The sequence below is a fragment of the Anser anser genome, assembly GCF_964211835.1.
Source record: "Anser anser genome assembly, contig: HAP1_SCAFFOLD_101, whole genome shotgun sequence".
NCBI lineage: Eukaryota > Metazoa > Chordata > Aves > Anseriformes > Anatidae > Anser > Anser anser.
The window spans coordinates 234,551-248,419 of record NW_028154042.1 but is presented as its reverse complement, the minus strand read 5'-3'; the positions used below and the strand labels follow the sequence as shown (position 1 = coordinate 248,419).

Here is a 13,869-nt window from a genome sequence, read left to right as displayed (position 1 = left end):
GGCCCTCTCTTCATCGGAGCCGTCTGAATTATACCATGCTGGATTCTCCTGTCCCACCTTGTCAGCCCTCGACATCTTCTATATTTGGCATTGGCAGTCCTAGGCTGTCCTTCATAAAAGAAATAGAAGATTCTACCTCTCAACAAGACGATGATAACATCTCAACAACCAGTGATTCCTCCTCTAGAGCATCTGATGAAGGTGATTTTTGTGTTCTCTGTTTAATTGACTTTTTTTTTAATGTGAAGTACCTTGCGTTCTTTAATATTCCACATCACCTTAGTAAATAAAATAGGTGAATGTCAACTTTGGATGCGAGAATTAAATTGAATTTTTAGTGTTTTAGAAGTATATAATCCTATCACCTTTTTAATAGAAGCGTGCTTTGGAATACGTTTATGATACCCTGATGTTAGAAAGAGTCAATGCTGAAATATACGCATTCAGCTAGGTTATATGTAAATTTTGAACTGGGACGGTAGGAAATCAGGCTGACTTGCCGTAACTTGACAACTAGGCTGATTGTCTAGAAGGAAGAGTGACTCAGAATATCTAACAGACAGCTGGTTAAATGTGAATAAGTGCAGGTGACAAATAGGAACACGAGATGTTTTCCTGTGTTTCAGCAAGAGAAGATAAAGAAACTACTCTGACATAAGCTATAGGCTGTTTTTTGACCTTTCTTGGTAGAAGGCTTCAGCTGTCAATACTTTCATGTCTTTTGCCAAATTCATTGAGGAAAGCACACCATTTTAAAATAAAAAATAAGCATCGTGTCGATGTAGGTTGGTACGTAGGTCTTCTCGCTGAAAGGGCGAACAGCAGGTTTGCAGCTTTTTCTAGTCCCCCATATAGACAGGGACTGACGTGTGCTCAGCAGGTTTTGCAGAGAACTTTTGTACAGCTGAGAGTAGAGTTGCTGGGCTTTAGCAATATAACCTGAGTGCACTAGAACTTTCTGGTGTGTCTTCGTAAAACATACATGGGCAGAAGATCGTTAACTCTTAGAGCAGCCTTTGGGGAATCTTCAGGTTTAAAACCTGTGCGATTATGATCTGTGCTGGCCTCCAGCCTTTTACCAACACAGAAAAAAGCTTTGTCCGTACAAATGCACTGATGTTTATGCGGTCCTCTTTTATCTTAGCATGAAGGAAAAAAATACCTGCATTGGAAGCACAGTATTAACTTGGTAAGATTGGTGAAAACTACTTGCAGCTCTGTGAACAGTTTTCAAGTTTGTAGGTGATACTTGGTTTTCAGTCTGTACGTGAAGTTGATCTATTTAAAGAAGCTGAAGTCATGCTTATTTTTCTGTATTGAAGAACTTGAATTAGTGTGATCTTTATTGTTAAAGTTCTGTACGTACGAGAGGCATTTACATCTAGCATACGTCATTTTGGCAGATGTTGCAGTTTTAAAAAATACTTCATCGTCACTGCTCTGGCCCACACAAGATGAAAGAACTCATTCCCTCTCGCAGCATTCTGCAGCTAGCTCTAAGAAACCTGCATTCAGTTTATTTGTTTTTGGAGGACTGTGTCCTGTAAGTACTGCACAGTATTTCTTTTAATCAGTTTGAATGTGTACCTGTTTTTCTATCCACTTCTCATACTGTGTTTCCGTAGGTACGTGGAAGCACGTCTGTTTTTAAGCAAAACCAGCTTGGGTTTTCTCCATTATACCCCGGAAAGACGGCTTATGCCGGTGGTGCAGCTGTAAGATCAAGGCAGCCAAAGACGGAACCTTATCAGGTATGAGAAAAGTAGTGTAGTGGGAAATAGTGATGGAAATAAAAAAAGCAGCACTGCCAAAGGAGCTTTGAGCAGGGAGCTGAATATGTGGTAACAGTTGCTCTTCTGCCCTCTTGGTCTACAAAAATAGACGAGATTGATTTCTGTTTAAATTCTTTAATGACAGTTTTTACCACAGGTAATACTTGTCAGAAAGAACAAGAATGACAGTTTGGGCTAGTTGTTGGTAGTTGGGGTTTCCTCTGTTGTTAGGTCTTTCAAAAAATTCCATTTAAGTGCCATTGTCTGCCTCTGACTACATTACGTTAAAATAACTTGATGCAAAAAAGCCAATGACAGCATAACTTTGAAAACTTGTGTTTATGGTAGCAAAAGCTACAGTAGTCAAACCTGGCTAATATTTATCTGTGGATCTTCTTTTCCAAGCATGCCTACATTCATGCTATGGATATGTTGTATAAACCTGCAGTCTTTGAAAATATCTAAAATCAACTTTGCTGATCCTTTGTTCTTCTGGTAGACAGAGGCATGCAGGACTAAATGCAGTCCCAAGATAAGCAGTAACATGCTTTCTGTTTTGAACGATTCATATAGTTCTTGGAGAGAGTTATTTGCCCCCAAGAGTTCTTGGAAATAGCAAATAAAAACTGCTGACAACTCTGATTAGCTAGAGCTGAATCGAAAAGGAAAGTCAAATCAGGTTTGGTAGGAATGTATTTAAATGAAAGTGACTTTTATCGATAAATCAAAAGGAATTTGAAGAAAATGAAAACGCGGGTTTGCTGGCTCTGTTCTGACAGTCCATTTGTGCAACGGAAAAAGGGCAGTACAAGTACCTCACTTACGGGAAACCTTGAAACCTTGTGGTGCAAAGCTGGGAACCCTCTTTGGTCGGCTATTTTTGTTTTTTACAATATTACTGCATTATGGTAAAAAGAGGAACCAAAATACTAGGCTTTTAAAGGAGAGAGTAGCTTGCTTCTTGCTGCTTGCTGTGAATGACAGCAAGGTACTAGAGAGTCCAGCGAAGGGCCACCAAGATGATCAAGGGACTGGGAGCACCTCTCCTCTGAGGAGAGGCAGAGACTGCTGTGCCCGTTTAGCATGGAGGAGAGGAGGTTTGGGGGGATCTTATTGGTGTATATAAATACCTGAATGGATGGTGCAAAGAGCATAGAGAGCCATTGTGTTTTCAGCGGTGCCCAGTGCCAGGTCAAGAGGCAACAGGCACAAACTGAAACGTGAGGCTCTGTCTGAGCATCAGGAAATGCTTTTGCACTGTGCGGGTGATGGAGCCCTGGCACAGGTTGCCCGGAGAGGCTGTGGAGTCTCCCTCTTTGGAGGTCTTCAAGAGCTGACTTGACATGGTCCTGGGCAGCCTGCTCGGGGTGGCCCTGCTTGAGCGGGGGGGTAGACCAGGCGATCTCTAGAGGTCACTTCCAACCTTAACCATTCTGTGGTTCTGTGAGTCTCACTTGTGTTTTTACACGCTGCGTGGTCTGCTTCCTGTCTTCACATCGTGTGATAAGCACAGTGTGGTTATATGAGGGGTTTAACCTGGGAAGAAAAAAAGTCACACCAAAGGAAGTTTTTGACTGATATTTGAAGTTGGGTGGTGCAAATAAACAGTTTACTTTTTCAGTGTAATGTTTAGATCTGTTACAGTTTAAATCAGATCTTTATCTTTTAAGACAAAGATTTGCAGCCAACTTTAATCTTGGGGGAAGGGAGGAAGCAAGAGAGAAGTAAAACTAGTTCCTGGTTATGATTGTATACACTGATTTTAAGATGGTACACTTAGACCATCGTGAAACTCTGAGGTCTGTGTTGTTACTGAAAATGCTTTCTGTACCACAAGCCTTTTCTTGAGTTCTGTTTCCCTGATTACTGCTTCGGAGGCCTTAGCAGTCCTAGCATCATCCGTCTTGACCTTTTACAAGTACGGAGTTCTTTTATTGCTCGTGCAACAAGCACGTGCAAGATGCACTGAGGCCCAAGGTAAACTTCATTAAACTCCGAACGTATTCTCTTCTTTATGGCTTGAACTCCCAGTGACTGCATGTTTCTCTGTCATCAGAATATATTGATTGTATCATCAGTGTAGCCTTGGGACGTAAAAAACATGCCTCCTTAGCTGAGAATTGACCATTGTAACACTTAAAATGCTAATTTTTCAGGCACAAAAGAGAGCGAAAGCTAGAGAAGAAACTGTGCGGTCCCACGCTACCTTGAGTACCTCAGCGTGGTGCATCTTGGAGGCAGTGGAGAAGCTGTCAAGCCCTTTGTTGGTAAATAGCACTTCTTTTAATCTGTTTTTGCTTCATGTGTTTATAAAACTTAGTAAATGTGCCATCAAAGGATAAAGATAAAACTATTCTTCCTTACGTTGTGGCCGGTTTAATTTATTGCGCTGTTTTTTCAACAGGATGCTAAAAGAATGACATCTCTTTTGCCGCTGTGTTGTGTAAGTTGACCATGAACCCCCACATTTTTGTTGCAGGGAACCCTCTCTCTCAGGAGAAAAAAATTGCCCTCTAATATTTATGCTTTGTTTTTTCCCTCAGCCTCCGGACATAGATAAACCGGATATTACTGACTTCCAGTCCAAACGAAGAAAGGTAAGAACCAATAATGTCTTAAGCTGAGGTAGATAACTTTTTCAATGCTTTATCACTATTAGAAAAATTTTCTCAAACCTCAGTGACAACATAGACATCAAATCAAGTTAATATTGGCATGTATCCACAATAGATGATGGGCTGTGAAGATTACTCAGGTTAAGAATTATGTTATCTTTGTAAGTTGAGAGCACCAACTCTAGAACACACCAAGTCGTTTTATCTTGTCCCCCAACTTGGGGTGAAGCTGCATATTAAAATTCCTCTTGAGGCAAGTTTTCTCTTGAAGAAATGATCACAAATAGAAAAATACTGCTTGAGTGGTCATATAGACTTTGTACAGACTTCCGTGTTCATTCGGGCACAGAAAACTAATTTTTCTGCTTTTTATCACCATTCAAAGTAAAGAGGAGGAAAATTGTTAATTTCTGACGCTATAAATCTTACGCTCCTAAATTCCTATTTGGAGGTAGCACAGAACTGGTGATAACGCTGTGGTAAAGCATGATTTCCTTTCATTTTATTTAAAAAATGAAAACTAGTCATCTTTTTTTGATGACTTTAGTTAGGGGTATTCTTGGGCTTATTAAATTGCAAAACCCTTAAATGACCACTTGAAGATCAGGTGACTGAAGGAAATAACAAGATGTGCAAACTTTTCATCTTCTGTTCTAATGAGAAAAGGGACAGTGTCTCAAGAAGTTTCTGTGCTAATTCCTTGACTGGATGGATGTATAATTAAGTTTACAATCACTTCAGAGTTTACAAACATCTCAGATTTCCTGGACCATCTTTTCACCATCTGCCAAATTACAAGGGCATGGAGAAGTGAAGTATATCATAAATATTATCCAAATAACTAAAACCAAATCTGGTGTGAATTCTCAGTTATATTATAGCAATACACCTGTGATAAGGCATTAAGAAAGATCTGCCAGATTTGCAACAGAGAGCCTGAAATTGTCAGCCACTAAATGAATGTTGCACGCAGCTGTCAGTGGGTGAAAGGAGATAGATTGTCTATTCATAATACTAGAATTCATAATGGTGGCGGGAGAAGGGTAGCCCGTGATGAGAAGCAATTATTTGCTGAGGAGACGATCGTGTGTTTTCCTGCTAAAGTGAACATGCGGTTGACGGAACACTTGTGCACTCGGGCTAAACTTCTGCAGTGGGTAGCAGTGATGTGGTATTTTTCTTATTTCAAGGAACTGTACCAGGCAGAATAGCTCTTGGTGTATTGAATGCCTAACTGGGGGAATTAATATTTTTCTTTTTTACCTTTAAAACCAGCAATGAACCGTCGTTCACTCGAAGTAGATTTGTGAACTTACATAAAACATGTCTTATTCAAGGTTTCAAACTGAATGTAATATTTTTTAGAAAGATGTATTTTTGTATACTTTAGAGAGAGTGTGAATCCTATTACTAAGAGCTGGGAGATACTGTGAAATTAAAGCTGCGGTGTAAACGATTTCCTGTTGGTATTGATTTGAACAATAGCATGCTTCCTAAGACTGTATTTTCTGATCCTTAAGACCGCAGGCGGAGCCATCGGTAAATCTTGTAGCCTTTAGGGTTTGTTTTCTGTCTGACAGTTCAGTTAAGTCAGTTTTGCAGAACACGCAGTGGTCTGTGTTAAAAATTAACTCTGGTCTGTGAAAATGCTTTGAAAAGGGAAGTCAAACCCACTACTTGAAGTGCATCTAATGCACATGTAAAGCATTGGATCATATTTTAATGAATGAGATTATTGTAAGATTGACAAGTTGTTTTTTTTGAGTGTGTTCTATTGTTTGTGTAACTTTGAAGGGGGAAAATGTAGGGGATGTGAAGCCCAGAAGCCTGTATAATTAGTTGCTTAACACTTCAAATGTTAAATTAATGAATTAAGCTACTAAAAAAAAAAAATCACAGTGTGGGCAGAGGAAAAGATAGGAGCATATTCTAGGAACATGGATTATTTTAATTATGGTAGCATGAATTATTTTGTCTATGAAGCTAACTGCCAAATTTTGAAACGGAATTCAGTCAGACTTTGGCTACTTATATATAGCTTTATGGATTTCGTTACTGGTTTTCTGGTGATTTCCCTCTACAAGTTGAACGGTCTTCAGAATTTTCAAATTGTATTCACTGAGTGCCAAGACCGATGGGGGGAGGTTTATAGTTCTGTAATTTGTTTTCATCAATAAATATTGGAATTAATTTGGGTGGACATAAGGATAAATTGATTGCTGTTTCCCTTTCAAAGCTGGAATCCCAGAATGCATTCCAGCCTCCACCTGTTAAGAGACTTGTGACACCAACAGTAAACCGTCAGCCGATGCGTTATACGCGGTATTCTGAACCATCACCGACTTCAACTACTCAGTCCAGCAAAATTTGCCAGAGAGGAGACACAAAGTTCCAAGTGAGTACATTTTTGAGTCCTTATGTGCCTGTTTTTTTTTTCCAGTCTTGGAATGTTTCTCAAACCAATTGTTATCCTATCTTTGCAAAAAGTACTGATAGTATGTTTGAGGCGAGCTTTAAGGCAGTGGGAACCATTGTGAAATAGATTGAGCTTTTATGGATTTAATTCTGTTTTTGGAACACTCAGTGTCTTGTGGTTGTTTTCACGATGTCATGATGTGCTATTGAGTCATCCTGTTGTCAGTGAAAGAATATTAAAAGACAGAAATGTTTTCCTTTTATATTCTCATGTACACAAAGCTGTCACTGATGAAACATGCTCGTGTTCTGTGTAAACTATTCCAGGTGAGCTATGTGCTCCAAGTGAGAGTTCTGACAATGTGCTGAGTTATCGGTTTTGATTGCTTTGGAGTAGATGGAGTCTGATAAATTTTCCATAAAATTAAATGGGCATCTCTTTCTGCGAAAACATCTGTGTTTCCAGTATCAGTCTGAGTGTACAAATGACCACTTGTTAAGTGTATGGGCTTCTTAGGCTGGAAATCAAAGTGGACAGTAATACTGGTTGCTTATTGCTTTTAACTCTTTCAATCTCTGTATTGTTTAGCCAGCACAATCTCCATTTGGTAAAGTTCTAAAATGAATGTAGCAGCAACTGCTTAGTTTTTAGGGGGGTAGAGGTTTTTTTTTTCTTGTTTGTTGATAAATGACAGAAAACAGAAAAGTATGTCCCTTTTACGGGGTTGGCAAACACAAGTTTTGATGAAAACTCTCCCCCACACACACAATTTTTGTCATTTTGTTTAAAGTAATTACTTTCTTTTTTAGAGGATTTGACAAATTTGATTTAGTGTTCTATCAGTTTGTCCTCAATGCTGAGTGAAGCAGTGATGCTTACTTTAGCCCCAAAATTTAACTGAACTGTACCCACAATGCTGAATTAGGGAACAACGTTAAGTAGGTGAGGTGTATTCAGTGCTATAAAATTAAATATAAAGAAATAAAAACCACAAAAAACCACATGAAGTGGTTGTTGGTACTTTGTGTATTCTGAACATATTCAGCTAAGTCTTGAACTAAACTTAACTTGCAGGGGATGAGAGAGAAGACTTTGCCTGCAGAACAGCGAGCAGAACCATCTGAAAGGTATGACATCTATTAATTTAAAACTTACTTGAAGGAAGAAAGACATCTCCTTTTTCAGTACGGTCTGCACCTGAAAGGTGGTGACAGTTCTCAGTAAAAGGAATGGGAAATCCAATGAAAATTTTGTATTTTGAGGGAGCTGCAAAGTCTGGATTGTGTTTGAAGATCAATATAACTTTGAGAAAATTGTTGTTTTTATGAAAGGAAGGAAGATGAGCAAGAATAAAAGTACTGATACACCACTTTTTATCCCAAGTTTATCTTCTGAGTAGGATACGAAGATGGGAAACGAGGCACGTTATAATGCTGTATCCACAGAAAGGATCTTTGCTATTGGAGGCTTAATTTTTTCCTTCTACAGGAAATATGGCTCATTTTGTAGTTTAACTAAATCTGTAGCGTTACAAATTTTGCTTTGACAGATATTTCATGGTTTATAACTCAGTTTACTTATAACAAAATAATTTGTCCCTCCTAATGTTCCCTAGGGGAAAAGCTATTAGTTTTAGCTATTTAATTGCTTGCAGTTTGAAAGCTCTGTCCTAATGGGATGATTCTTTCAGAAGTATTCTTTAGAAGGTGAAGTAGGGGAAGTGAGTTACAGTTCAGGAGGATGTTTATTGATGTGTTTTTTTCTTTATTTTTTAAGCAAAAACATGGAGGAAGATTTATGATTTATTATTCTTTTTTTTAATACTCCTTTCATGATGAAGTTAATTGTCTGCTTTGAGTTCACATGAAGACCATGTGTTCTTTAGAATCATTTGAGGCCAAATGCTAACTCATCTCTAAAATAAAAAAAATCCAGCAGAATTAATTGAATTTCTTCTTGAGGAGACTGCTTTGTGTTATACTGCTTTCTTGGTTTAGGTCAAATGAGTTATCCTCCAGATAATATTGATGGCTTTTCCTTCTGGGCAAATGGTGTTTTGGGTAATAATGCTTGAGTTAAGAGACTTTGCACTCGGTTTTTAGGGGGTCGCTCTTTTCAAAGAACAGTAGCAGGGAATTTTGTTGACTCTATGCTCATCTGCCAAGCAATTCTTATGTGACCATGGGCATTCTTTGGCTTGCAGAAAGAACTCAACACTTTGTTTTGGCATCTAAAAGTTGGACTTCACAACAACCACCTTTTTAGGGGGTGGAAGCGACTGGCTTTAAGGTTCTGGTACAGGTGCAATCAGGTGCTGGGTTTTAATTATGTTTTTTTCAAACTGTTCTAAATTGTCTTTGCTAGAACTCCTTTCTACTTCTCCATTTAGGAAGGAGATACAGCAAACTCATACTGCTTTTGATTTCGTTCACAAAGTTTATTGCAGTGCCCTACCTTTTGTTTGTAGAGTAGGTAGTGGTGGTAGTGTTTTTTGTGATGCTGGTCTCTGTTGGGTGCCATGTTCTGGAGCAGGAGCACCACACTGATCTGCTGGCAAGAGTCCCTTTGGACAGTTGAGTTGGAATACTCAGTAAATCTCTGGCCCACCAATGCTATATATCTATGCGTGTGTGTGTATATATATATATATTTTATATCCTGAGTCCAATTGTAGATTAGACTTGCTTGAAGGCTGACAACTGTCTTTGCCCCCTTGAAGCTCACAGGTGTTAACAGAAAGAGGAATATGGGCTGTTATGGGCAAGCGATAGTTGTCTGAATGAAGATCTATTTTGATGTAAGACTTTTTTCAGAATTCTAATGGATTGACAGTTTGGATTAGAGAAAAGTCTGAGCATCTGCCTTAGGGATCTGTCTTCCTCTATGCAGTTACAGTGCTAAGCAGGCTGTTGTCAAGTATTTGACAAGTTTAGACCAGTTCTCCTCCTCAGTATTGTGGGAGTTTGACCTGGTGTCTTCCAGTGCGATCTAATGCGCTTCTGTACTGACTGACTGATTGGCTGCAAGATAAGCTTTGATGTCACGGTTTTTCCAGGCATACTTCATTTTCTTGCCATAGTACTTTTGTTAGAGTTATTCCCTATTCCACTTCTGGTTTGGGTTATTTTTTCCCCATTTGCTCTTGGATTAGGATATCTTTCTGGTTTTGAGCTAGGCTTTTTTAAGTACCAGAAAAACGCCTTTGTATGCCTTACAAAAGGGATCTGTATTCATGTCTGAAAAGACTTCTGGAATGTTGGCATACCCAAACACCTCTGCTGTTCCTGCTGATGGCCACACGAAAGCCAGAGCTGCTTCTGAAGCTTAGGCCATATTACCTTGCCACACAAGTCTAAGGCGTCCCTATTCTATCAGAGCTGTTGGCAGTGTTTCCCATGTGTATGTGTGCATATGTGCACTCTTTCTGTATTTTTGTGAGCTGTTCTTTTATATCCCTGCAAAAGATACACGTGCATCGCAGAATCAGAGAACCAGTCCTATTTAAAGGAAGCACTGGAAAATAACAATCTAAATCAGCTCTTCTATTTCAGGTCTTCTGGCTTAGTCATTGTTCCCATGTGAACGGTGCACTTATGTATGTCCTTTTCATTGCTGCTGTTAATAAAGTTTTTCCTATTTAGAACATCAAGTATTTACCAGCGTTTAGCAACTTGTGAGACAGCTTTAGTTTTTTTCTGATCAGCAGGTTTCAATTCTAGGACTAATAACAGCTCTAATATCTTGAAAAAAAAATTTGGCTGGTAATTTTTTTTTCTCTTGTTTCCCCCAACTTCTGTACTGTCGTGTGCTAGCAATGTGACCAGCTACAAATTCAGTACTGCTGCGTCCAATGGTCTGTCTTCAGGAGTGAGTAGCGGAGGTGGCAAAATGAGAAGGGAAAGAGGAATACACTATTTATCAAGAGCTGTACAAGAACAGGTAAGTGACTCTTAAATTAATTGCTGTCACTGAGCTTACTGAAGTAACTAGCTAAGTGTGTCAGTTTTATTGCATCATAGTAAATTATAACAATACCGCTTTATTTTTGCATTGTTTTTGTTTTCTTGTGGGTTTCAGAGCAGGCTCCAATTGATTTCCTGTGTTTGAATACCTGAACTTTGCTTATGTAATTTTGAAATTTTTAATTCTCTTACCTTGGAGATTCTTCAAACTATAACATTTCTCGTTAGCAATTGAATGAATGAGTCCTAAGAAGAGAAGTTTTGGTGAAGGTTTGTATAGTTTTTCTACAGGAATGATACTTGAAACGAGTGCCAAGTATAAAAAGAAAAAAAAAGCTTAATTTTTGGTTTCATATTTAAGTCGTACAGAAAGATACAGGCCAAGAGTGTGAAAAAGAGTAGTAGAAGAGAGCATTCTGCATGTCTGCTAACGATGACTCAGTTTTTGATACTCACCAAACTCATTGTGAGAGAGTTTTTTTCTCATTTTAATAGGAAAAATCTATTCCATAAAACTATGACCATGAATATTCAGATTATTTTTTCTTTTATTGGATGTTATATAAGCTGCCTGTAAGTTAATTTAAGTATTTACGTTAACATTAAGTATTTAATTAATATTAAGTTAATATTAAGTATTTAAGTTAATTTAAGTTTCAAATCATTAAATGGGACTTCTGGATGATGCAATATAAAGAAATCGTAAACACTGTTGTTTATTCCTGTAACGCAAATAAAATAATGGTCCAAATATCAAAAGTTCCATAAACTTTTCAAATCAAAACTGTGAAACAGATGTAAGCTACAGGATGCACTGAATATCAGTAGTACCAACTTACATCCCTTCCTAGTCATTTCTAAGTAGATCATGATAGTACTGTACAAATTTTGGTCAGATTTCCTATGCCATTTAAAACATAACTCATCCAATCTTAGTAATCGAATAAAGTAAGTGGCAGGGATGAAAATTGAAGTTGTTAAGAGGCTGTTTTCTGATTTTTATATTTGCATCCTGATACATGGTATAGACTGTATTTACCAGAACACAATCTTCAGTGCTGCTAGTCTGACTTTCTTTGGTGCTTTTTGTGTTTAGTTTGGTTGTTGAACCTACCTGCTTCTTTAAACATTACCTTTTTCCACGTTCACTGCTGTAATGACTTTAGAAACTTTGGCAGCTATCCTGCCTAATTTTGCAAGAGGAACACTTTCTCACTTGTCTTGAGAGTGTACTCTTAATTGAGGCCATGCGAGGGTAGTTAGAAAGGATGATGCTTCTCCAGAGCTTTGATGACTAAAGTATAGAAAAGAAAGAAAAAAAATGTGATCTGTGCGTCTCTGTTCTGCACAGGTTTTGAGTTAACTTTCAGTGTTCTTGCTGTACAGTTGTTGAATAGAGTATAATGTGGAAGCAGGCCTGCCATAAATTAAAATGACGTGGTAGACAGAGGTGGGGAGATCGGGATTTCTTCTGGAAACTTGCTTTCTCTTAATTTGTATGGATTTTTGTTCTATTTAATTTTGTTAATAAATTGGGTGGGATGGGGTGAGAAAGTAGTATGTCTTGTATAAGAAAAATTAAAATTTGCAACTTTAGGAAGTGGAGGAACCAGTGCTACCGAACATACCCCTACCCATCAGTGCTGCATCGCTGCCTCAGTTCAATTCTAGTTTCGTTGGTAGTAGCGCTGTCTCAGCGTCACCGAGCGCTGTTTCAACAGCAGCAATGAGCACGGCAACTCCAGCAGCTGCGACGGGCATGGCAAATCCATCAGAGGTGGAGGGCATGACAGATCCATCAGAGGTGGAGGGCATGACAGATCCATCAGAGGTGGAGGACTTGACAGATCTATCAGAGGAGGAGGTGGAGGACATGATATATACAACGGCGACGTCGGGCATAACGTGTTCAACAGTGCCCTCAGGCTTGACATATCCAATAATGGCGGCGGGCATGCCATATCTGCTGATGACAAAGGACAAGGCAAAGTCAACAGCGGCAACGACAAGCGTGGCAAATTCAACGGAGGCGGCAGGCATGGCAGATGCAGCAGCGACGGCGGCGGGCAAGGTAAATCTTTATGCTATAAATAATGTTTACAATGAGTATACTGCTTTATTGCGAGTTGACTTTTTCTGTGGTGCTCATGAAACTAACAAATATTAGTTTCTACGCAGCTGAATGAATTGGGGTTGTATGCCAGTTTGGGGAAAAAGGCATAAATGTTTTGATTCTGCTTCTCTCAGTCTTAGAGCCTGCCAACTCCCATTTAACGTGATTGTATAACTGCTTCAAATGCTGTGGAAGTCTGCGGGGGAAGGGGGGTGTGGACTTTATGCCAAGTTATTTATAGTGGTTTTGGCAGGGGTAGAGTTAATTTTCTTCGTAGTAGATGATGCTGTGTTGCAGATTTGTGAGCAAAACAGTGTTGGTAAGGCACTGGTGTTTTAGCTGTTGCTGAGCAGTGCTTACACAGTGACAAGTCCTTTTCTGTTTCTCACGCTGCCCTGCCAGCGAGGAGGTCGGGGATGCACAAGAGGCTGGGAGGGCACTCAGCCAGGACAGCGGAGCCCAGAGGACCGAAGGGATATTCCACACCATTTAGCATCGTGCTCAGCAATAAATGCTGGGGGAAAGAAGGGGAAGGAGTGGGGAGTATGTACAGGGTTATGGCATTTGTCTTTCCAGGTAGCCATTACATGCGATGAGTCATTAATGCTACCTCAAATTTAACAACTTTACTTCTTTACTTCCAGTTCTTTTCCCTGTTCCACTTGGAGGGAGTGAGCGAGTGGCTGTGTGGTGCTTAGTTGCCTGCAATGGTTAAACCACAACTTTATTTAAGTTATTAAATTAGAGGTAACGTGGTCATATAAGCCTCACATAGAATGAGCCTAGGGTGCAATAATTGGCATATTATTGCAATAAAATAAACATTAATCTGTTCCAGAGTACTTGAAATATTTTTTGTACGGTTTGAAGTAGACAGCTGCTTTAACATGTTGAGGTGTTTGCTGAAGTTCTTGGAGTATCATTGGGCTGAGTTTGCCGTTCTTCAGCTTCCTGGCTTGCTTTTCCGTGCATTTAGACCTAAGTAGCATCT

At 39.1% G+C, this 13,869-nt stretch overlaps 1 protein-coding gene across 1 annotated transcript; it reads left to right on the top strand.

Moving 5' to 3' along the window:
* Positions 1–4,181: 4,181 nt before the first annotated feature.
* On the top strand, positions 4,182–12,895 carry LOC310890913 (nuclear pore complex protein Nup153-like; the record flags this gene model as incomplete). The annotated part of the gene is made up of 6 exons (XM_083853236.1): positions 4,182–4,215; positions 4,316–4,369; positions 6,624–6,826; positions 10,616–10,742; positions 12,363–12,831; positions 12,873–12,895. The coding sequence occupies exons 1-6, from the start codon at positions 4,189–4,191 to the stop codon at positions 12,893–12,895; spliced, it is 903 nt and encodes a 300-aa protein (XP_083709362.1). The 5' UTR covers positions 4,182–4,188.
* Between the last annotated feature and the right edge of the window lie 974 nt (positions 12,896–13,869).